The 25652-nt window shown below is 44.2% G+C and overlaps 1 protein-coding gene across 1 annotated transcript; it reads right to left on the reverse strand.

Annotated features, from left to right (window-relative positions):
* Nucleotides 1-2689: 2689 nt before the first annotated feature.
* AREL1 (apoptosis resistant E3 ubiquitin protein ligase 1) lies at nt 2690-25642 on the reverse strand. The gene is made up of 20 exons (XM_066551972.1): nt 25581-25642; nt 20454-20715; nt 19240-19299; nt 18359-18585; nt 16501-16738; nt 15348-15517; nt 15089-15269; nt 14149-14396; nt 12347-12424; nt 11699-11840; nt 11168-11289; nt 9372-9447; nt 8865-8974; nt 8168-8347; nt 7893-8018; nt 7575-7704; nt 7435-7493; nt 7155-7244; nt 6012-6187; nt 2690-5833 (listed from the first exon to the last, which is right to left on the reverse strand). Exons 2-20 carry the CDS (start codon nt 20542-20544, stop codon nt 5731-5733), a joined length of 2607 nt encoding a protein of 868 aa, XP_066408069.1. The 5' UTR covers nt 20545-20715; nt 25581-25642; the 3' UTR covers nt 2690-5730.
* Nucleotides 25643-25652: the final 10 nt, after the last annotated feature.

Consider the following 25652-nt stretch of genomic DNA (forward strand, 5'->3'; position numbering starts at 1 on the left):
CACTCCACCAAGAAAGTCCTCTGCAAATCTGAGCTAGCTTCTATGCAGCAAGCCACTTCTTCAGACAAACCTGAAACCCCCACAGCTACTTTCATCCTCCTCCAAGAGGACTGCAGGGAATTTTATATCCTTGCATTTCTTCACCCACTGCTGTGAAAGCAGCACTATCTTATCTCAAGGCAGCCTCACACTTCAGCTACTAGAGCACAAGAAAGCCCCAAACAGCTGCTCCTTCTGGTAAGAGATGAGATTTCTAAAATTACTCAGAAAATTGCATGGGTTTACAGGACTTCAGTATCATGTTATCACAAATCTCCAAAATAAGGGGCTGGTATGGGCCAACATACTCACAGCTTAGCAGAAAATTGCCTCAAGAGGGTGAGAAGAATTTGGTTTTGGCCATGCAGAGTCGCTCCTCGCAAAACCACCTAAACTCTCTCTGGCCTTCATGTGCCTCAGAGAAAACCCTGGAACAATCTTAGGCCAATTCCAGTTTCTTCATACATTGCAAGAGCTCCACTTCCTTTGCCTGTATTCATTGCAGCTTTGTACCAAGGTGGAGAGGCTTGGCTCTCAGCCTCACTCCCCACTTCCAACCCTGTGTGCAACTGCCCACACCTCAACACACTTTGTAGCACTCCATTCCTGCAGAAGGGTAGCTGGAAACAGCTCATCGGGAATTTTGGGTGAACTTCAGCTCCAGCTGTTTTGTTTTACTTCAAAGAAGTTACAGCAAAATATGTCTAAAAATGAACACGTTCATGCAGTAACACCTCCTCTCCTACAATCAAGTTTCATGCTCTGGAAAGCAGAGATTAGTGTCTCTCACACATTAAATGAGAAAACCAAAGAGTTTAAGAGGAAGATTCTAAATCTTAGATTCTGCACAGTACAGCTGATGCCAAGACAAGCTGAGGTTCTGATCAGCTTAGCTGTTTTCCGTAAGTGTTTCCCTTTTAGAGGTCCTCTAATCAAACATTCAAACTCTTTCTGTGCTCACGTGCCAGGTCAGTCAGACACAAGATGGTAGCAGAACAGCTCAAACCATACAAAATGTAGTAATTCACTATGGGAACCAGGAATTACCGCTTGGTTCAACTGACCAACTCAGCCATTACACTATGAAAGTAAGAACAGGTCTTACCCAAATCAAGCATCATTTCCCCCATTTCTTATTTAGGTATCTGCAGAAATTCATTTTTTGTAGTTCCACAACTAAAGCAAAGAAAGTTGATCAGAGGAACTGAATGTACAAAAATGCATTTTTCCAAGCAGCACATCATGATACACCTCAGGGCAAGTGGATTTGTATGGAATCAAGGATCCAAAGACATCAACTCTTTGCTATTGCTGAATATACAAGCTGGGGCACGTAGGATTCCAGCACAAAGTGCATGGGCATGATTTCTCTCAGAGCCCCAACTCCGTGCCAAGTGCCAGGATAAATGGAGGCTGTGGAGTCAGCAACAGGGCACTGTCACCAGTCCAAGAAATCACAAGAAACTGGAGATCAGGATGAACAATGTGAGCAGCCAGATGATATCATGCATCCTGTAAAGAGAAGCTGAAACTTTAGAACTTACTTCATGCTGAAGTAATCCAGCATGCTGAGCTCTCTCCCTCACACCCAAACAGACAGTTCCTGAAAACTCCAGGCTCAACTTGGCCGCCTTCTTATGAATTGCACTGGTCATGGCATGTAAAGGCATGTCCACATGGCTCGCTGTATATCAGTTTGCTGGCAAAGTCACCCACCTCTTAATACTCTGGCCCCAACTCCAGCAGCTCTACTCAAAGCCTCTGCAATTTTCAGGGCACACTGGAACTTCAGTTTCTGTATTTGTAATGTCAGCACTGTTTTATGAAACCTCCCTCATCTGAGTGCAGCATTAGACAATTCTGTTGCCACAGGAGCTTTTAAGTAATACCATGACCCAACACAGTGTTAGAGGCAATCCCTAAGAATTGCATGCACCACTCTCTCTTCTTTAGCCAGTGCTTGTGGCCTGAAAGCCAGAATCAGCACTAGATGCTGGTTTCACATGTGAGAACATCCACCTAATTACGTGGTGGAACACACACAGCCAGCCACTGCTCTGCTGGCTGAGGACAGGCTAAATTGTGTACAGCCCAGGAAATAGTGTTTCATCATTTCACAGGCAGAAATCCTAATAGACACAGAATCATCTTGCAGAATCATCTCAAGTTGTAAAGTTATGATTTTAATCCTTAAGGTGTAAAGGACTCAAAGCCCCTCTTCTGCTGGCTTCACCTAATCTTGACCAGTACTGTGAAGCACAAGCTCTTCAAGTACCTGAAGCTCAAAGAGCCAGGTAATATACAATAAGAAAAAAAACTGATTGCACCAACTGCACTATTAATTTACATAAAATAGTCCTTAAAAATCTTTCTAGCATTATTAGCAGCTTCACAGCATTTTCCAGCCTACCTGCAGTGAGGCCTCACAGTAGTCTGCAAGCCCCAGCCCAGAGTCCTGCCTCTTCCCAAAAGCTCACAGGTCCTGGCTTCAGTCAGTCATCCTGAAAGGCTGCAGGTGGAGAACCATGCCCTCCCCCCTGCACCAGACTTCTGCTAGACATCTCAAGACCTGGAGAGGCCCCTTGCCCACAGACAGCACCAGTTTGATTACCTCTGTAAAGCCCAGAAAGAATGCTGAGTTGAAAAGACATAATTTTTAAAATATTTTATTTATTATACAAACTATTTACAAAATCAGCTACTACAACCACAGGCTTCCAAATTTTGGCTGAACTCTGCCAGAAATTCACCAGAGGGAAGTAGGATTTGACCTGTATCATCGACAGCTCCTGGTTTCTATAAACATGCAACATGGCCTGCAGGTGTAGGCTGAAGCCAGGCCCCCTGCACCTCAAAGCAGCTTCAGGAAACAGAGAACCTGTCTAAGATGGTATCAGGATCCTAATGATTTCTACTGAAGAGCCTCTATTAAGTGGCAATAAATAAGGAGTAAAAAAGGGAAGTAATGAGCCAGAAGGAACATACACTATAGGTGACCAAAGCACATCCCCATTGCCAGCACTAAGGGCAGCATTCAAAGTGATTGTACTGGGAAAGGGTGTAAAGCTAGAGAAAAGTTTAGAAATATTGTGGTGGAACTCAGGAACATGGGGGCAGCCTAGGGGCCTGTGCACACAGAGGGGATGGGTTTAGTTGACTAAGAGTACCCATCCCAGTTCTGACTGCACTTGTGTTAAGAAGGAAGTCCTTGGCATCTTCACAGCTGCTGGGAAGTGTTGGGTGCTGGCTGCAATGGAACAAGAAGCATTAGGAGCTCTTTCCAGTAGAAGTCCACTCAGTGGTCAGCATCTTCAGAATAAAAAAAGGCCAGTTCAAGAGAAGAAGGGAGAAGATTCCTGAGGGAGATGTCACTGTCAGAGCTGGCCCACAGCTACAGGACTGAAAACATCCTCAACAAGGTGAGGCTACAATATGGGAAAAACACCGAGCCATGCCTCCCAACAAAGTGGAGTTAAGCTGAGCACCACCACCTCCTCTCAGTCCCCTGGGAAAGCACTGAAGCGGTGGCATGGTGAACACAGGAGCTGTAACTCTACTGACCATGGAAGCCACCTGCAGTATAAATAAAATGGTACCATACTCTCCCACCCAAAGAAGGTCAGAACCTTGCAGAATGCAGCCTGCACTAAAAAAGGGAGAACAGCCACTACTAATGTGATCTGTCAGAGCACAACAGTGGCAACTATCAAGCTGGCAGCCTCACAGCACCTCGGTGCCAGTGAGGGAATGAATTCACAAGGCAAAGAAATCCCCCTGAGTAGTCTCAATGTTCAGCTGACTGCTTTTTGGCACCAAAATGGCTTTTTTTTTTTTTCTGTACAGAAGTAACACACTCAGCCCAAGAATGACTAAGGTGCTTCCTTAAAAACATTTATAGATGTAGAATATTTCCCACAAATTCCCAGTTAATTCAATAAGCTATATTTGAATAGCACACAGAGTTAACTTAAAATATCCATACTGTGCTCAAGTCTGACCAGATCAGCCTGAGGACAGCAGAAGGGGACTGAAGAGGATGATGTGACATTTTATCCAATACAGTGTTCTAAAATTAGCTCAGGGATGCCAGTCTGAGAGTCCATTCTGGAAGGCATCCAGCAATTCCATAATCCAGTGAAAGCTTACATTGCAGGTAGTAGCAATGCATTTCTCCCACTATGACTCTTGCATGCCTTTGACTTACTTGTAGACTGTAGAAAGCAAAGATCTTTAATTTTGCTTCACTGAAGAAAATCAAGGTTCCCAGATTCCCCTTCCCTTTACTTCCCTAGGAAGGGCTGAATGGATTGCTAACTACAACAGACCCCAATCATAAGCTTACTTCTCATTCTGGTCTATCCACTCCTTTCCCCACAAGCCAGACAATGGCGGGTGCAAGCTGTTGAGTGACCACTTAAGTGAAATTCTAGTTAACATTTTGTGCTGGAAAGCTAACAGCACTGAATGAAACATGTGGAAATGAAAGATGAAGAAAGATGGTAAGAAGGTTGGAAGGTTGGAAATCTAGCTGCTCTCCAGGCACCAGCAACTCCCTGGACACTCTGCCTGAAATGCAGTAGAGAAAGAGAAGCCTCAGGCTGCTGCATGATAGAGGTAGAAGCCAAGATCCTGTGGGATGCTGGGGTGGAGGTACCATGTTCTGCCCAATACCATCATCCCAACAACAAATGCAAGCACAGTGCACACTGTAGCTGCTTATTGATCTGTCACTGTTAGCACATAACATACATACCCTGAAGGTGAATGTGGGATAGGCATTGGTGCTCAGCATTGAGGGATCACACTCATGCCCATACGCTCTCTCCTGAGGAAGGGAAAAGAAGGCAAGGGCATGGAATAGCTTCCTGTGCAACATCAACTGTCAGAAACATTCAATGGAGAAGAAACTCCTCTTCCAGTTAGTTTGCAGAAGCTAATTACCAGCCACTGCTGGAGAAGGGCGCTTCTGCTGCCGGACCCTGGTGGAGGTAGTACAGGATCACTGTCAGGGCCAGCACTTGTGCTCCAATTAGATTGTTTTCCTCTTTGGGTTACTCCCTCCAGTGGATACTGCCCTTTTTTCTCTGTGGCACAGACAACAACAGCATCCAGAGCAAGATGGAGAAGGAGAACCAGAAACCCTTCTGGGTCAGGTGCTGAAAGGATGGACAACTCTATTCCCCTCACGAATCATAGTGAGATACCAGGGAGCATCACTGGGGGAGTTGAGCCAGGGAAAAGGAAGCTACTAAGACTTCCTATGAGCCAAGGCTTCCAGCAGAGCTCCATGCTGGTCTTCCCTCTTCCTCCTAGACAGCTACAGTAAAGGCAGCTCAGCAGATCTCCTGCACCTCAATTAACTTCTGCTTATGAACTTCATCTTCTCACAAAGGATGGGCATACAGGGTGCATGGAAATCAAGTGCAATATCTCCTTGACAAATGCACCAGTCCTTTTGCTTTTTCACATTGAACCAAAGGGAGAATGAGGAAAAGGGGAAAAATGAGCTCTTGATGACATATTTGGGATACAGAAAGGCCACATGACATCTTCTGGATGACAAATTCCTTTACATGGAGTCTTTGCTCTGCCTCCACTGCCCAAGTGAGGGGAAGGAGAACAAGCAGAGGATTGAACTTGGGTCTTGCCACAAAGAGCTGAGAGGCTAAATGGTCCCCTGGGAAGGGGAAATCACAGCATGCCAAATCCCTCACAACCCTCGCTGATAGCTAGTTGCAGCATCTTGTGCACTTCTTCATAGGAGTCATAAGTAGGGAGGCACAGCTGGTTAAAACTGTAAAAAAAAAGAAAAATCCCATTCAAACTAGGTCTGAGAGGGAACCACCCCCATTAGCTGCCTTTAGATGGATTGACACAAGCATCACACACGTTACACTGTTTGCCCACCACAACTGGCTGGTGTCATTCCCAAAAGCACAAGGAAGGAAGTCCTACCACCCCAGGATACTTGCCAAGTGTGGGCTGTCGGCAAAGTACTGTGAGTTGGAGCTGCAATGATCTGGAAAGATGGACAGAGTGCAGCAAACCCTCCTGGGGGCAGCTGGGAGGAACCAGTAGTGAACTGCAAAAGCCTGGCCAGCTCTTCCTGTGTGAAACTGGAGACCACAGTCCAAAACCACCTCATGACCTGTTACAAACCAGGAAAGGTAAAGACAGGTCAGCCAAGGAAATCACCCAAGCATATCAGCAACTTACAGGAATATCAGTCAATTGCAACCACAAGCAAGTGTTCTATTAACAGTTAGACTTGATTTGTTTTACCAGGGTGACACATAGAGGCAAGTATTACATAGCTCCTAATCAGTTAAGAGGTGTCCCATACTACTCTCTCCCACCAATCCCCTCCCTTAAAGGAGAAAGGCTTCTTCTGCTTCTGCTCTCCCCACAGAGATTTTATTTTCAGAAATACCTGCATAGGCAATGAGGTAGGTTTACAATGCAGAAAGCACACTTCCTTCTTGCACTATGTTAATTTTTTAGTTTTTCACATCATCCAGTACTTCTGCAGGCAAGTGGAACCATCCCAGTGTTTACAGATTGAAAATACAAGTTTCTATCTGTTTTCGTCTGGGGTGTTTTGGCAGCTTCCATTATTTTTCTAAACAAAGCTGCTACTATTCCCATACCCCTCCCACTGGGAAATGCAGAAAGAGATGAGAACTATTAGGAGGTACAAATTTAGGCTACTACATCAGTAGTACCACAGCACTGAACTCCAAACACTACATGTGGGCTGCAATCATGTTTTTCAAGCATCTCTTAGAGATAAGTATATCACCATGAACATCTTCAGTAGCAGTAATTCCCACCAACTCCTCCTGACTCCCTGCTGAACTGTTCTTCATTAGAGCTGTGGTGGATTTTTTTAAAGAGACCACTGCTGACAATTTCTACTTGCTGGTATCTGATTAAGCATCAGCTGTAGTGGTCAGAAGGGATCTGTCTAGGGGGAAACGTTATATCATAGTGTGTACAGTCCTACCTGACCCCTAAATTTTTCAGTTTGTCCTTCTGAAAAACTAAATTCCAACCAATTCTGCTGTATTTGGAATTACTGGTTTCAACAAGCAGGAAGGAGAAACCCTTTCATTTACCTTCTCACGGAAGTGCCAAGATCCTCCTACCACTACAGCATGTGCCTTGAAGTCACAGACACTGATATCTCCAGTACCACACATAAGCAGCTAAAAGGCAAGAGACTGCAGTCAGAAAGTCAGGAGCCCAGGAAACAAGGCAACAGCTACTGTGCAAATTGCAGATGTTTAAAGTGCTCAGACAATAAACATTTTAGTTTTTTCCCAGATCCAGAATGCACTCAATTTGTCAGACAGGAGGGGAAGTAAATGTAGAGCTGCTTAGGGAGGCAGCAATTACCTCAAGCTCATTCTCATCAAAAATAGCCAGGAGATTCTCAGGAACTAATTCATTAAGACCTGGAAGAGAAGAGCAGAGCAGCATGTGGTATGGCCTGGGACATAAAGGCAGAGAGGAGCAGGGAGCAGGCAGCAGGTTACCTTTCAGGAAGTGATCCACCTCCTCTCTAACCTGATTCGCCAGCCTGTACTGTGCAAGCAGATTTAGGTACAAGATTTTGTTTTCATTGGTCACTGGTACTTGAGCCCCTCCTGCCACTAGTTCTACCACCTGAAAACAGAACACTTGACATGAGTGTGACCAGTAGCATTCCCCAAACCTGAACTCCCATCCACAAAAAAAAACAAGAAAGGAGTTACTTCCCAGAGTAAGCTCAATTTTCTGGGGCACGGCAGAGTTCCCACTGCTGCAGGGAGTAGGGGTTAAACCTTCCCACTTTCAGGAATTGCTTCCCTCACCTTCTCCAGCTGTCCTGTTTTGCTATACTTCTCTTCAGCAAAAACCAGGTCCATCTCACTCACATCATTGTTCAGTATGAAGCACACTTTGGATTTATAGAATTCTGGGTCATCTGTTTCAAAATACTGTGTGAAAGAGTAAGAAAGCAAGGGCATAGAAGGAAGAACAAAAAAACCCCTTACATTGTTAGCCAGAATTCTGTGTCTGCTACTACACCAACATTCAACTTCTCCCCAAACCAGCACAGGCTTCAGACAGGGCTGGGCAGCTTTACCTTGTAATGCATGCGAAGTCCTATGATCTGAGCCAGGAAGGAGCGGGTGAAGCGAGCCCGGACCAGCTGTTTGTAAGCCCCGCCCAGAGATGACTCATACAGACACTTCCCCACCAGGCGGCCCGCGAACTCATAGACTTTGAGTCGTAAATACGTGGGGCGCCCCGGGTTAGGATGCACCTGCAAAGAAACAGCAAACGAAATATCCAGCTGCCACACTAACCAGAACAAATAGCAAATATGGGATCATTTCAACTCACTACATCTCTCAAGCTGGCCAAGGAGCTTTAGTGTAATGTCCTCTAAGCCAAGCATTAGAAATAAAATGCCTAAGCCTGTGTAAGAGGAACGTGAAATGTTTCACATGCACAGGAAAGAAGCTGTATGAGAGCAGAAATGGATTCTGAAATATTCAGACCCAACAAAACCTCTAAACATTTTGATGTCACCTCCTCTTGCCCAAAAATCCAGCCTTCCCTGCTGACTTGCCACCCCTTACTGCTCATCCAGCCAGTTCTTTGACACTTCAGTGGGTTAAGATCATTAAGCAAAGCTTTGAGAAAGGCACTGAAAGTGATTATGGAAGCAATCTAAAGAAGAGTAATGTAGCACAGTGTTGCACAGCATTTAACAGCAGCATTGTTTAACCATCAGTGGTCACATTTCTGTGCATTCAGCATAGGAACTATACACTCACCAAGGCCTGGTTGTTATCACTAAAGCGAGTAAACAGTTGATTGGTGGTATCAAATAATGCCTTACAAATGAGCTCAAACCACTCTCTGCGTGGACCTCCCCAGTCCAGAGCTACAAAATAAAACAAGCTTGGTCATCCAAATTGGGTCACCAGTTCAAGAGTTTCATGCATGCTGTTCAGTATTACCCAACACAAGAGTTCATCACAATGAACAGCTCTGTAGCAACATGGCAATAAGCAGGGACTGCAAAACTATAGGTTCCTCTCCAAGACCTATTCCTAGTTGGTTTTTTTGTTTGGTTGGGTTTTTTTTAGGGCTAGAGGGACAGGATTTACATAAGGCTTCAGGTCCCTGTGTGAAGTAGCTCTAGAATAGCACCAGCAGGATAATTCACTAACATCTGTGAGAAAATCAAAGGGCTGGAAAGCCACAAGAATTTCAGACTAAAACTACTCTGCCATCATTCCTTTTGCTTCCTCTGCATTTCTATTCACAGGATAACTCACCTTCTTCATCCTGAAAAACCACTTCAAAGTTTTTGCTCCAGTCAGAAACAGAAAAATTTCGTGTTGCTTTAAATGACTGAAACACAGAAGAAAATAGCAACAACAGTTACTGCTTGGCACCCCATACCCAATATGCAGTCCTGTACATTGAATGGGCAAACACAAAACCCCAATAGCCTAGCACTTGAAAGTATAAAAAGTAAAAATTAGAAACACCTAAGGTCTAATTCTTATCTGACAAAGCCATAAAACTAATTCCTCATTTTCTGTTATGAGACATTACCCACATAAAATACAGCTCATCTTAAAACCAGTGTGAGGTCTTAGCACAGAAATATCACTCTCAAGGCTGCAGTAAAGTATTGTTTGAAGTATTAAAATGCCTGTGGGAAGGAGCAATTTCTGTAAAGCACTTTCAGCCCACGAATTAGATTTAAAATAGGAATGTTTCAAAGAGCACTACAAAATAGCTTGAAGAGAATTACTGAGTTCATACTTACAGCAAGTCACGATGCAAAAAGTAATAAAATACCCCAAGTGCCTAAAATTTCCAGTGCCCTGATTCTGGACTCCAGTTAGAGAAAATTTTAAAAGCTACATGGTAGTCTTCAGTCATACTGAAGTAGTTTTGGCTTGGTTTATCCTCAAACAGGTTAGAGCATCATGCTACTCACACCACTGGACTAAACACATCCATTGTGCCTATCAACCTTGGTCACTAAAGCTTATATTTATTTTTATTGTTATTATCATCATCATTATAATTATGGCACTAGATTTATTTTGTCTTACTAGACTGTAACAATGCTCAAGACAGGGCAGGAATTTCCAAAATAACAGGAAAAAGTAGTAATGGAAATACTGTTTAGAAATTAAGTAATTTTGTCCAAGCTATTAACTGAAACATAATCTCATAAACACTGCAAGCTGGTACATGCAGAAAATATTCTGAAACACAAATTTGCTGAGTATAAATCAAGGGAAATCCCAGCCACTCCTGTTTTCCTCAGAAATGTTCTTTCCATCTTTGCAACATTACTGTTGTGAGACACAGGGGGAAACAATAAGTCTTCCCCAGCATACAAAGTATTTAGAATGTAACTTAAGAACTGCATTATATGAATGACTAAGCTCTATTTTGGAAACACAACACCTCAGGTCAGACATGGTGAAGATTTTATTAAGGGACTCTACAGAATATTTTATCATCACTCTGAACCACTACCAGTAGCCTGTTGATGCAAGAGTTTCATTGCATGCAGCTCAGGAACATCTCACTTGACAGCTTATCTTGCTGAATGGCTGTGTGCCAGAAAAACAGTAGATAAAGACTCAGGAGCTCTGTGTTCTGCTCCCATTTCTAGTCCAGGTAGACAGTCCCTCTCCAGGCCTCGAGTTCCAATGTAAAGTAGGGACAGAGTAGCATGAGTAGATTTCCTGCTTTTGCAGGCTATGAATCCTTTTACAGAATCACTCAAGTTGGGAAAAAACCTCTGAGATCATCAATTCTAACCTTTGACTGGTCCCTGGATTGTCAACTAGACCATGGCACTAAGTGCTACATGCAGGCATTTCTTGAACACTTCCAAGGATGGTGACTCCACAACCTCCCTGAGCAGTCCTTTCCCACGTTTAACAACTTCTTCTAGAGCTGCCTTGAAACAGAGGAACTAACCATTTTCAGTATGGCTGCCCTAGCAAATTCCAGTCTGGAAATGTGGCACTTCTTTAGGCCCTGAGCAGAATAAGAAGGATGGAGGAAGCCCTGGCTAAGGTAAAAGGACTCGTTCACTCACCGACTCCAGCAGGCAGTGGCGGCTGACCTTCAGTGTGACCTTCGAGTGAGGTCTTTTCATGTGCACCTGACGTAGCTCTCGCTGAAAGAAGTTCACTTTGTCTTGGAAGGTTTCAGAGCCTCCTAAGAAGAGTGACAACTTGGGTGAGGCCTGAGATGTCAACACCTCAAACACCTACAGAGCACTCCTAAGATTAACTGCACAGATCAGCTTTACAGCCCAAAACTGCATTTACCATGGCAAGGTTTGGAGACAGAACTCTCAAGGTAGTTTTGCAATTAATCTTGCTGGTGGTATTCATACTCAAAGGTGCACTTTCAAAGAGCCTGACAGAGAAGCCAAGCTGAAAAGGAACAGCTGCTGTGATGAAGTACATTTACTGGAAGCACCAATAGGAACAGAGCATGATACTCCAGGAACCAGAGTTCTCATCAGAAGTCATTCAGTGCCAGCAATCTTTATTCCCCAGGGAAACTAGCAGACCCAAGTGCTAACTTCCTGACTACTGTACCCACCTCACTGTCCCTTTACCTATGTTTTTATGCAGAGAGCGAATGAAAGTGGCTGCCAAGATGTTCCTCTCCTTGCAGCTGAGCTCCACGGGGGGTTGGATTCCATCATCCACCACCAGTGTCAGTAATTTGTGCACAGGATCAGGACCAAGGTATGAAAACTAGCAGCAAAAAGATGCAAGAAAGGATAAACCCATAATGGAGAAGGCACAGTATGTTCAGCAGACAGAGCAACACCACCTGTGCTTTTAAGACTTTCTCTGCTCCCTGACATGTATGCAGTTAACAGGAAAACTATTTCAAGCATCCAGACTCCATTTAGGAAGCTGCTTTAAACTTCACACACAATTCTGAGGGCTTCAATGGACACAATCACAGCATTTTAGGAAGGTTATGAGGAAAATAACCAAGAAAAATACAAAGGAATCAAGATTTCTGTCTAGCCTTGGGACAAAGGCAGGAAAGAGTGATAGGACTGGCACCTAGTCACAAATATTAGCAAACCTTATGCAGTGAGAGGGAATTGCAGAGTTGAAATTTATGCCACACAATGTTGTTCTGTGGGTGGAAGCCCTTCCATTCAAAAGGAAAAAACAGACTTTGATTCACAAGGATGACAAGCTAACAGCATGGAGGTGCAGTGACAGGTACATGGAAAGAGGCTCACCTTTGTGCCAGGGCACACTCTAAAGGTGAAAAGGCGCCATGGAATGATCTTCAGGTAAAATTCTTTCACTGAGAATTGCTGAGTAACCACAAGGAAAAGAAAATGTTAAATGTTACACATCTGTTAAGGGCTGTCCCTGAAACACATGAGGCAGAGGACAGATCTATAAGGCTACACCTCCCTTCAACACCAGGAACAGGTTTCTGCAGCATTTGGAACAATACTTGAGAAATGCTTTAAAGCTCCACAGACGTGTAAGCAACTTGTCAGTAAGACTTGACTGCGTGCATTCATGACACGTGTGGGATGCCAGCACGACACAGATTTTACAGCAGTAAGCTACTGTGCTCAGCAGAACGTCACCAAGATTACTTTCCACCTCATTGGAAAGTAATCTTAAGTACGCTTGAGAAGCTGAATTCAGGACAAGATTGTAACGCACTGACAAAAAGGTCTTACCAAAAGTCACACCAACGGACTACTCCTACCACTCCCCAGTTTTCATTATCATTTTAAACATCTTTTAAAAAGCACTTGCAATTGCTAAATCCATGAGATTTGCAGAAATTTACTCTCAGTGTATTTCTGCCAGAACAATCGACTAACTGCATAACTCCTGTCTTCTGGAGAGCAAGTTAAGATGAAATTTTAGCATCTTTAGACAAAAGAAAACCATTTCCTGCACAAACCCTTCCTACCTACAATGACTGGAAAAGCTGACCATCAGCATTTGTCCACAAACAAGCCAAATATGAGTAGCAACTCTTTAAAATAGCAGCACGGTAACAATTTTCTGCTGTTTCTATACATAGAGACATCCAGGGATACAATTATGCAAGGCTAAGAATCACATTAACAACTTTGGCACCTAAAGGGAGCTTCTAACAGTACCCACTTCTGGTGATCTACTTTACCAGGTAATGCAATAGAAAAGAGTATGGAAGTCCAAAACAGTACACCAAGGGTGAAAGGATGCTGAGCTCACAAGGACATAGCACTCAAAGTCAGTTCTTAGAGCCATGTGCAGCACAGATTTAGAAATCTCTAGCAGCTCCCTCCATCCTGCAACTGTTTCCCAGCCCTCTTTCTCCCTTTGGCAAGAAAGCAATTCCTGGATTAGTCTTTCAATTTGGTATTTATCACTGCATTTTTCAGAATGCATTTGAAAAGATAGATGAACAAAATGAATTTAAATGCATTATTAGATTTAGAGATATTTTCTTTCCAGTTTCTGAATGCTTTTAGGCAATAATAATGGAAAATAGTTACTGTTAACATATTCTTATTATAAGACAACCCTCAGTTTCTCCTGTTTCTTCTACTTAGGAATTTACTCTTTGTTCTCTGACCATTTTTTCCCTTTTCAGCAAAACATTCCAGAAGCAAGAAAAAGACACAAAATCTGAGAAGGTGAGATTCTCTTAAGTTGAAATTCACAGGTATCAGAAACTGAGAATAGGAATTGCAGGTGTGACCTGAGAAAAGCAAAGGAAAGGCAAACAGAATATCTATTGAACAACCAGCAAGAAAATTTCCATTAGGACTTGGATCAGACCTAGAAAGATCCTAAAATCTGAAAACACAATCTTAAAGCTTCAAGTTCTAAAACACACTCCTAAAACTTCCAAGGCTTATTTTAACATTATTCTCAGTCACAAGCTCCATGTTTGCCATAAGCAAACTTTTATTTAACCACATCTGAAGCACCTGAATCTGGAGCTAAGATATAGAGCACAAGGAAGCTCTTCAGTTTCAGCATACTTTAAACATGCACTCAAGTGTGGCAACTTTCTGATATCTACCTTAGGTGACACATAGCAGTAGACTTTTTTAGGCTTCTTCACTTTCTCGGGGGTCTGGCTGTCAGAAGGAGAATCTTCATCTTCATCCTCGATGGCAGTGGAGGGACGGCGCTGGGAGGAGCTCAGGTGCACTGGTGGGAGTTGCCACTGAGTGTTGGTGTAACTAGGAGCATCGTAAAGGTAAGCTTCAAAATAAATACTGACACCTGAGGTGGACACATTGCGTTCTACAATGTTCTTTTCATTCTCTGAGGGAAATAGACATGAAAGAGTTGTGTAAATCCTAATGGAGACAAAAATGAAAAAGAATGCGCAGGCCACCACCAAATCAGTGACTATGATTTTAAAGAAAAGGTTATATATCCAAAGGAAAACCTGGTCAAGTGAAATTTTGGTAAAGAGAACCCAGCAGTGGGATGAAAGATGGCTGTTTGTCTTTAGTGACTGGTTGAAAAACAAGGCATAGAGAACCTCCCTTTCAAAGCACCAGCCTGAAGGTACAGCCACTTGACAGCCACACTGAAGCCTGGCTGACCCCTGAAGAAACCAGGAATTACAGCATTGTAAAAAAACCCCAAAAAACACATAGGTTACGTGTGCTGTTCTTCCTCCATATAACTTAACATACAATACATGACTGGCTCAGATGCCAACTACTAGCAAGCAATAAAAATTGCCTAATTTCAGAGGTAAACCTCCTGAAATAGGGGAAAAACACTTGTTTTTATCTGCTGATGGATCAGAGAGTATCAGCTCGCAGAGACCTCCCTTGTTAGAAGTAAATTCATTTACCTTAGTATTTTTAAATGAATAGGCTTTCCTTTAGCAAGTAAGCATGGCCAGCCTGCAGGGAAGCCGCAGATATCTCTGCTACATGAGTGTGCAAAGCACATTGCAAGAGGACATCTGGGGAAGGAATACTGATTAGGTCGCAACTCACCACTTAGAACAATGATGTCAAAATCACCATTGCTTATGGGCTGGTTCTGGTAGGAGATGCAGGCATGGAAACAGCCCCTGGAGTGCAAGGTGAGTCGGAAGAACACCTCACAGGTCTGCCGATTGGACACCACAGACTTCTCAAACACCACATCAGAGCTCTCTTCTTCTTGAGGCCCCAGCTAAACAGAAAACAAACTAATAAAAGGAGCTCTCCAGCTCACCTGAAGACAAGCAGCAAGGGGTGAGGTTGTACTCACCTCATGGATGGAGAGGCTGTAATTGTGCTCATCTATCAAGGACACAGAATTGCTGGTGGGATTGTCATACTCATCTCTGGGAGCTATCTGCAGAGTGTGCTGCTGCCCACAGGTCAGCACCAGAGTGGAGAAATGGCAGACAATTTTGGTTTTGGAGGGAACAACCATTCCTGAAGCAGACAACAATAATTTAGAGTCACATAAATTCCAAGGTAAAGCTACGAAAAGCAAAAGAAAAGCAACTAGGGGCACAATACCCTTGAAAATGAATCAAATCTAAACACATTCTGTGCCCCTACATTAAAAAAGCAAAGTATCTGAGCACTGAAGTATATGTTGTAGGGCACAGAGTGTGCCTGGGATCAGAGAGTTAATACTAATTAAGCAAACTAAGTTACTAGTCCTCTAAAGAATGCTTTTCCACCATTCCAACTTTCTGCTCAGGAACTTGCTCCCACTGTACATACAAAATGTAAGCTAGCTGACACCTAAGAAAACCTGCAAATGCAGCTTACCAAACAAAATTTATTTGGGTTAAACCTAAGCTTCTTCTTTCTGAAGGGATATTTTAGCAAGCGTTGTATCTATTCACAAAGCAATGAATAGAGGTCCTTTCAATGACACGTGCATGAAACATTAAAGAAGCCAAGGGGGGTCAAAAAATCAGAAGGAGAAGAAAACAAATTTTAGATGGATAAAAAGGAAATGTTTTTAAGTGTGTAATCAAAGGTATCAGCTGCTCCAGAAGCTTGCAAGAATAGAGTAGGGTGCTCAGAAAAAGAAGAGGCAAATTATGACAGCATCTCCAGCTCAGATACAAATTACTCAATATTTTCACAAAAGCACTCTCTGACTACTAGATGGATTATGAAGAAGTAACTGCAAAATGGAGAACGTGACAGAAGTGGATAGGGATTTGAAGTAGCACTAATGACTCGTTCTGTAAAGCAGTTTCTGTTTTGTTATGTACTGGTAGTCACAAGTATGTTTTACTCATGGGTCTGTTGCTGGGATCCACACATGGCAGGAGGAAAATGGTGAAGGGTAACCCTTTCCCTGTCACCTACCTCTTTTAGCTGGAAACACATTTACCTAAGGGCCTCCAATACCTCCAAATCTACTTTGAATCATTACAGGGCCACTTAGATCTTACCTGGCTGAAAAACCTTGTAGTAGGGGCTGTAGGCCACATTCAAGCCACCGAGTTTTACAGTGATTTTGTATCTCCCAGCCCTGCGCACAGTGAAAGCCACTTTCACCACATTGGAATTGGGCTCTTGAAGAACTTCCTGGGTTACAGGAATATCAATTGCTAACTCCACATGGCAGATGTGAACTTGCAGCCCCACAGGCCGGTGAGCAGGGAAGGGTTGCCCATTTTTATAGAATAACTGCATGGGAAACAGAGAAGTCCAGGTCAGAAAGAACATACAGCGCACAGAGGAAGAGAAAACAAGTTGCCTTAGGAAAGGGCAAGTACCTCAGCTGAGAAAAAGAAAAATAATTAATACACAGCTCTGTCACACAGACTGTGTTCTCCAAAATGAACAAGGACAAGGACAAGTGGGCATTGAACAGCCCCATTCTCTTTTGTGCTGGGGTTCACATGCATGCCCTGAAAAGAACATGCCTCTAGGCATTTCCCATCTGCACTTGTAGTGCAATATTAGAGCAGAAATCATGAGAACCCACTAGCAAAAGGAAAAAAGTAAAGCCATACCCTTTGAGAGAAACAAGCAGATCTTGTTCATTTGTACAGCTAAGCTCTGAAAAAACTCCTACCAATTTGTTACAGGAAACAGTGTGATGAAGATGCTGACCTAAGGAGCTGACCCAGTCTTTACTGCTAAGAAGCATCGTAATGAAAACAACCCGTTAGATAAAATCACAGGCAGTTCAATCACCAAAGTGATCTCCTGGACAATTTCAGAAGGTAATACACCTCAACCACTAGTTCCTTACATGGAAAGAATTACACCTTGAAACTCTGTATGAGTGGCTCTTCAAGAGCCAGCAGCTTGTTGGCCAGAGGCTGCCTACCATCTGCAATCAGCAGAATGCGGTCAGGAAAAAGTTATTATTATTCCCCATTTCAAAGTAAGGGAGGGTGTGGGCCTGAAGTTGTTTGCATCTTGACTGACATCAGGAGAAACTAGTGTATGCAAAGCTACTGTTGATGAATAAAGGGCCAAGCAAATGGCACACAAGCATGAAGTGGAAAGGCTCATGAGTGTCAGCAAGGTGAAGGAAACAAATTTAAATAATAGGAACAGAACAAGTCCCTTTCCCCCCAGCTTTTTTCACTGCCTGCGCCCTGGAGTTAGACCTTCCCAAGAGGGATGGGTATGGCAACCTAGCTGAACCTTTTTTCTTATTTTGATACCCTCCTGGATGGGAAGGTGGGATAGAAAGATAGGCACACAAGCCAAACAAAACCTTTCAAGTTGCTCAAGCTTTCTCCACATAGCTCCAAACTCTCTGTGTCCACTCAGCTTACTTCCCCTAGACTTGGCCTTTTGGGATTAGAGGGAAACAAGAGTCCTTGCAGGTTTTTCCAGGTCTGACAGAATAACAACCCATTTTGCAGCTAATGGAGAGGGGCCATGAAGCTTTACAGCTCTTGGGTTGGTAAAATGCCCATTCCCACACCCTCAACTTCAGCTGCACAACCAAAAGATAGCACCACGTTTGTTGAAGGCAAGGCTCAGCCTACTCACTCCCCAGCAAAGGAAGCAGCAGTCAGGACAAACCCGGTCTCCTCTGGCTCTTCAGAGGATTCTGAAGAGAGGGAGATTAGACTTTAAGAAGTGCAAACCTCAAATATACACTTACAGAGATTTGCAACATTGTAACAGAGCAGAAGACATAAACAGATAGCTTGCCAGTTACTCCTCAGTTACATCTGGCTTAGCCCCAACAACAACAAAAAAAACATTTGAAGAGCCCACCCCTAACTCAGACCTCTGAGTTCCTGCCCACAAAGCTGCATGGAAACAAAAATATTGCCTTACATGCACTCGGAAGGCCATGCTATGGCCCACCTCATAGGGGTCCTTCCAATCCCAGGAGATCTTGCAGGACCGGGGATCCAGGTAGTTGCCTCGCACGTAGTCATAAATGGTCCGCTCCCCTCGGCGCTCCCGGTCCTCATGCTGAAGGAAGCTGACGATACGTGCGGCAAGTTCAAAGAGGAACTTAATGGTGAAGAAGAAAGCTACAACAGACACTGTGATCCCACCTGCAGCAGGGAGAGAACAAAGGGTGGTTGCAGAAGCCAAGGTGGCTGAGTCACGCTCTAAAATCCCCTCTGCATCAGCCAAAGATACCTTTCTGTTAATGGTATTCTACTCAAATGCAAATTAGGTATTTAGGGCAGATGCTATTGTGTGTGAACATTTATGGTCTGTGTTATGATACAAGTAAGGTTAGAAAATATCAAGTCTCTTAAAACTCTGCAAATGACTGCAAACAAAGGAAATAGTTAAAGGTGGTAGAGAGTTTCAGGTAAGGCCTGCAGACATCCCAACAGAGACATGGAATTCCCTTCAAGTTGCAAGTTAGAACTACAGAGATTCCTCTAAGGGAAACAGATAAGCAGACAACTTCTGCACATCACATTATGGCCGGATTAAGAAGCATGGCAGAGGCAACAACCCTCCACTAGCTCTCGAAAGAAAAAGTAAGGGGATGGCTTAGGAATTAGGCCAATGAAAGGATCAAGAAGAATGGTCGAGAGGCAAATCTGCCAGGTGGAGGGCACAGTGTGGGGTGACAGTAACTTCATGTTTGTTAGGCAAACTCTGAACTAAAATTAAATCAAAGGCTTTCAAGAAACCCTTCTAAAGCCTATGGAGAGGTCATCAAATACAGTGGCAGCCTTTCCTTCACTTACCAATAATGTAAAACATCAGGTCCCTTCGGTGAGACACACAGCCGAGGATCACAGCTGCATCTAGAACACAAAATAGGCCAAGTCCAGTCTAGTGACTTCCTCACACACACTGGACTAAATTTCATCTATGGTTCCTCAGAAAAAAATGCCTATTGATCACTTGTCTTCCTCTCCAAGGACATCCCTAAAGCATTATTCCATAAGATTGAAATATGTGAACAGCACAATGTGCTACAATTAACAGTTCTCCCTCCGTAACAGATTCCCATTCAGATTCAGGGATCTATAAGGAGGAGAATATATCATCCCTCTGAAAACAGTGAGAGGAGGCTCTGGCTAAGGCTCTGCAGGAAGGAGATATTTTTTGCAGGATCACCAACTCCAACAACAGTGGCCAAAGCCACTCATCCAAACTGTCACACCTACTTGCAAGCCATGAAGTTATTTTCTACTCTGATACGAAAGCATACATTACAGAGCCACCACCAAAATGGACAGGCTGAACCTTAACCAACAACCTTGGAAGAAAAAGCTATAGAATAAAAGAGTTGCAGACAAGACCATCTCCATTTGTTCAGAACAAACAAAATCCTTCTAGGGCAGCAGTGAACCTATTTTTGCCCTGCAAGTCTACTACAGAACATATGAATGCAACTGGAAAAGAGTCCCCTTCTCACTTCTGTGAAGTGGAGCTTCTCTGCTGAAACTCTCACTGATCAACACAAAAGCTAAAACCTTCTGTTTGTACACTATTAAGTTCACAGCAATTTTAAGAGACACCAATCTAGACTCAAGTTTTCACTGAGGGGACTGCTAAACAAACATGTAGTAAAAATACCACACCCAGAACATCATGCTGTAGGGTTGATAAGACATAGCTGACAGATGGAACAAGAGCAGCAGCAAGGAACACGTGTGACAATTAGACAAAGGATTTGGCATACAGTAATGCATACAATATAGCTCACCATGTCACCATTCAGTTAGTGAGAAGCTACATTGTGCATTCAAGCTGCCTTTTTTTTCTTTTAAACAAACACAAAAGGGGAGTTATTCATCAGTCATCTCAACAGCAGCAATAACAGACATCAGCATGCAGAAAGCTTAAACCAGGTATTTCCCCCCAACAATAGCCACAACTTTCTAGCCCAGCAAATCCCCTTTGCTGGCCTCGGCACATAGTCCAGCCCTCCAACCACAGAGCAACCACATACCTTTACACAAGTGCCCATGTTCTAAAAGCCAAAAAGAAGGTACCCATTCTTTAGCATCCTTCCGCTTTGTGCCCAGAACTGGGACAGACATCAGCAAGAAGAGGCCATAGAGAAGATTATCACAGAAAGGGTAACTCTTGGAACTGGCATCATAGAATCACTGCTGCAAAATAAGGACTTGAGCACAGCAGTTTCTTCCTCTTTGTGGAAAAAGCGTTGTCCTGCAGTGCTGTTTCCTTTAGCCTGCAGTTTGCTAGGTTTCCTGAAAAAGCAAAAAAAGGAGAGAGAAACGTTAGATGTCTACATTGTGGATAAATCTAGCAAGCAGAAACACATGAGAGGTGCAAGGTGCAAGAGCATCACTAGACATCAAATCCATGAGAGGTGCTATAAAAGCACCACTGTTGATGAGGTGCAAAGCTTCATCACATCCTCAACCCCTATCTGTCACAATCTCATTTCATTACATGACCCCCTAAAACTAGCACATTCAAGACAGAACAAAACACATCCTTGCTTCCATAGATTTCATGGAGCTGGAAGCAAGGACTGATAGCCTAGAAGGAATACAGAGAGACTATCTCAGCAGCCAAGGATCAGGTTAGAAGAGCTAAAGCCCTGATAGAACTAAACCTTGCCAGGGATATCAAGGGCTCCATGAAAACTTTCTATAGGTACATTGGTGATAAAGAAAGACTAGGGAAAACATGCTCCCCCTCCAGAAGGAAACAGGAGACCTGGTTACCCAGGACAATGAGAAGGCTGAGGTACTCAACAACTTTTCCCCCTCAGTCTTCACCAGCAACTGCTCCAGCCATACCAACCAAGTCACAGAAGACAAATGCAGGGACTGAGAGAATGAAGAACTGCCCCCTGTACTAGAAGATCAGGGGGATTTTTTACAAGGGTATGTAGTGATAGGACAAAGGGAAGGACTTCAAACTGAAAGAGGGTAGGTTTAGATTAGATATAAGGAAGAAATTCTTCAATATGAGTAGTGAAGAACCAGATCAGGTTGCCCAGAGAAGTTATGGCTGCCTCCTCCTTGGAAGTGTTCATGACCAACTTGCATGGGGCTTTGAACAGCCTGCTCTAGTGGAAGGAATCCCTGCCCATGTCAGGGGAGTTGGAATCAAATGATCTTTAAGGTCTCTTCCAAACCAAACCATTCTATAATCAGGTAGCCCTTCAAGTCTTCATACCCAACAAAATGCTATATGCTATTCTCAAACCAATTTTGCCCAGATTTAAAGGGCTATTTGTAGTCAAGCCTCAAAATAAAAGAAAGTTTTTCAGAATTCTTGAACCACAAAGCAAACTAGATTTTGGGTTTGGTACTGTTGTTTCAGATATTCAGGAAATTGAAATCCTTATAAGGGATTTCAGCTTCAGCAGCACTATCCACTAAATTACAGTTTACTGTCAGGATTGAGATAAAAAAAATTAAAATTTAACAGCAAGGATTGACGCAGCCCACAAAAACCAGGACACATGCCAGCAGAAACACCACAGAGCCTACACAATCAGTATCTGCTCATTCAGAACACAGATTACCTAAAGGAGTGAGAATGGAAAAAACAGAGCCAAGCTCACCAAGGCAGCTGTCTGTTAAGATAGTCACCTCTTCTGGGGATGTGATGTGCTCCTCCCGCCTGCCATGCCACCACCTCAGCTGTCACTTCTTCCTTAGATCCCCCTCCTCTGCCTTCCTCTTCAGATGGCTGTTATTTCCCTCCATGCCAATAATCATACAGATCTGGCTGCCTTTACACACTTCTACTAACCCTTCTAACGCACATGAAAATCAAACAGTAAACCTGAGCAGAGCTTTTTCTTTGCACTGCAGAAACAGCCAGATTTTCACATCTTTTCCTCACCCACATCTCAAGGAAAGTCCCACCCACTCATCTATTTTCCTCCTTCCTCTACTTTTCCTCACTGCAACCGTGTTGCAGTCCCCAGAGCATAAATTCTCCTTCTCCTCCTAGGTAAAGCATCAGTTTTCTAAACTCATAAATTTCTGTGTGTTAAGGACCACAGACCTAGAAATTTCCTTGGTATTTTAGTTATTTCACAGTACATATCCAAGATGTGCTACAAATGACGGGGTGAAACTCTCCTCCAGCTTGGCCTGTCTGTGGAAGGTGTGTGACTGCTCCCCACACAGCTGGGGAATTTCACAGAAACTTATCAATATTAGGAATCTACAAGATCTCCCTCCAGCATCTTCCAGAAGCAGTCTCTTCACACTACAAAAACCCCACAAAGCTGCCTCTGTGGGTTCATTTACTCAAGCTATTTCTGCTTTACTCCACAACTCCTTGCCTTCTGTGTCACACAGCCTCTCTTTCAAGTATAGAAAGATCCATCATTTAAACTTCACAGTTTTTAAAGTCTATTGGAACCTGAACTTTTGATCTGGTTTGCAGAATTTTTGAACTTGCTGGACACATCAGTTATCTCAGTTATGTTAATTAATCAGCACAGCAATTTGTCATTTTATTATCCCTACATGACGTGGTAAACAAGACACCATCTAGGGGGTCACCAGAGATGAAGTGGCTGTTATACAATCAACTTCCTTCCAGCTTACTCACTGCCAGCAGCTCTAAGGGTGCTCTTGCAGCTGGAATACATTGAGGTAAAGAACCTAGCTGCAAGTGGGTGGTATCCAAGATACACTGCCACTCACTCAACAGAATGCAGATGTGAATTAAAACAGTATCTGTGCTAAGAACTACTGGGTAAAAATCGGGAAATAAATTCTGAAAAGTGGCAATGTAAGGTGCCATCATAGCTAGGCTGGAAAAAAAGGTGCTGAATTATCCAACAGGTCTTAGTAATCTTGATCCAAGGACAGAGCAAGCGATGGTCTCCTGCCACCTGCAGGGAAAATGGGGATTTGAAAGCTTCACCTTCGTTTGACTCAAGGAGAGGTACTGACATAATCAGGGTAGACAGAATGGAATCATAAAACGAACTGCATTAGTGCCATTGCTGCTTCAGGTCGGCAAGGGAAGGAAGGTCAGTAATGGGAATACATTTAGTTTGTGTTACTGCTGCTGTTGAGGCCAGAGGAACACAGTGCAGAGCTCCAGAAGGAAGCACAAGTGTAACACACACAAGAAGAACTGTGACATAGGAATGGCACATTCATGTGGCTACAGCAACAAAACCAGCTAGGAGCATGATATACAGAACAGATATACTGAGCTCCTAGGAAATCTGCTGTGCCTCTTGGTTTTATTTGGTGCACTGATAAATTGCCATTCTTCTCTTAACAACAAACCTTTAATTTTGTTTTAAAGCCTTTTTGCAGGTTAATACTACCTCATCCAATCAAGGTAAGAGAACCCTTTATCTCTGTGCAGAATCTCTCTCAATCCATGTGCACAAATGTCTACCACAAATGGCATGTCTGTCTCATGCCACGCACAGAGGAGTATTCTCTAGTGAAGGAGACTGTATTTTCTTACACTAAGTAAAGCAGGCACAAACCAACAAACAGGAATGCCCGTGAGAACCTAACTTTAAAATACATTCACAGAAAACTGAAAAGTCAGCACAAAAAGCACTAAGCAGGATCCAGTATCAGCTGTCAAGGACAAAAGCTGCATCTATGGTCAGTGTCTACACAAAACAGTCATTCTCTTATTAGGGATGGAATTTGTCATATGCATTTACATACAAGCTATATAAAACAGTGGCAACAGGAAAACAAACAAATAAAAAAGAGACTTCTGTCAACCGCTTAAGTCTAAGGCCTTTTCATTGCAGATGAACCACCAGCAGTGCTGTCAGCTTCTCCTGTCCTCCTCAAACACAGCAAGCCAGCCAGATGGCAACTTTCAGGCCAGTCTCATCCTGACACCAAATCTGCTTCCTGAGCCAGGACAAAATTCAGCCACTTGCCATGCTGCACATCAGTGGGGAAAGCAGATCATCCCCTTCTTCCTCAATTATTTCTCTTCCCAAACCAGGGAGGGTCACTTGAACAGCATCATGTGAGCTCTACCAACTGCATTTCTTCAACCAACAGTTAAGCTATGTATGATCACTCAGGTGGAAAGCTCAGCTGTGGTTTTCCTAATAAATACAGTATTTCTTTCAGTCTCGTTTTCTTTCTCATTGTCAGAGCATCAGTCACAGTTCTACAGAGGTCACCACTCCTGAGAGAAAAAAATCCTGAGTGATTCCTCATTGGCTGCTTTTTCTGACCAGCACACCAGCTAAAACCGATTGTATTTGGAAGATACCGACAGCTACAAGATCTCACTAATCCCAGAAGCTTTCATGAGAAAGGCCTTTCCTTCTCCCTTCCCTGCACAGGGCACAAGAAACCAAGTCCTCCGACCCGGCCTGAGAACTTGAAGAACATTTCCATTCGTGTGCAGAAAAGACAGTTTGCAGACTACACCATTATGGCTGCATAAAGTACAGCTAAAATTAAGCTCATTCGCTAAGACTTCTGATCACAAATATAGGTAAGATCTAAAGATAATGACAACCCGCTGCTTTTCATTAAGAAGTTCATGAACTAGAACGTGACAACACCACTACTACATTAACTCTTAAAAAACCAAAACAGTCCAGCAAGCTCAGGTGGGTGGGCTGAACACCTCCGTACCGTCCCGGCTCTGCTGAACAGAGAGCACGATGGGGAGGAGGGCGATTGGGGCGCTGCGGTTCCCCATCCAGCCCGCAGCAGCGGTGGGCTCGGCGGGGCCACCAATCCCCACGGCCCTTCCAGGGGCACCAGCTCTCCCGCATCTACCGGCGTGCCCCGGTACCCGCAGCGCCGCGCAGACGGCCGGGCTAAGCCGAAGCGAAGAGCCGGAGGCCGCCGCCGGGCAGGCAGAGCCGGCCCTTCCCGCTCGCCGGGAGCCCCGGCCCTGCCCGGCCCCGCCGCGTCCCTCCCGGAGCCATCCCGCGCCGACCGCGCCGGGACCCCGCCGCAGCTGTACCAGGCCGAGCGCGGGTGCTCCGGGCCGGCAGCGGGGCCGTCGCCCCGGGGGACGCCCGTCACGGCGGGGCGGCAGGGCTGCGGCTGCAGCTCCCCCGCCCCGGGAGCCCGTTCCCCGCGCCGGGACCCGAGGTGGCGGGGAGGGAACGCGACACCGCTGTTACCGTGCTCTCCGACGGCGGCCGCGAGCCCGCTGTCGCCGCCCCGCGCCGCCGCTGCCCGGCGCTGGCAGCCGG

The sequence above is a fragment of the Molothrus aeneus genome, chromosome 6 (genome assembly GCF_037042795.1).
Source record: "Molothrus aeneus isolate 106 chromosome 6, BPBGC_Maene_1.0, whole genome shotgun sequence".
Taxonomy (NCBI): Eukaryota; Metazoa; Chordata; class Aves; order Passeriformes; family Icteridae; genus Molothrus; species Molothrus aeneus.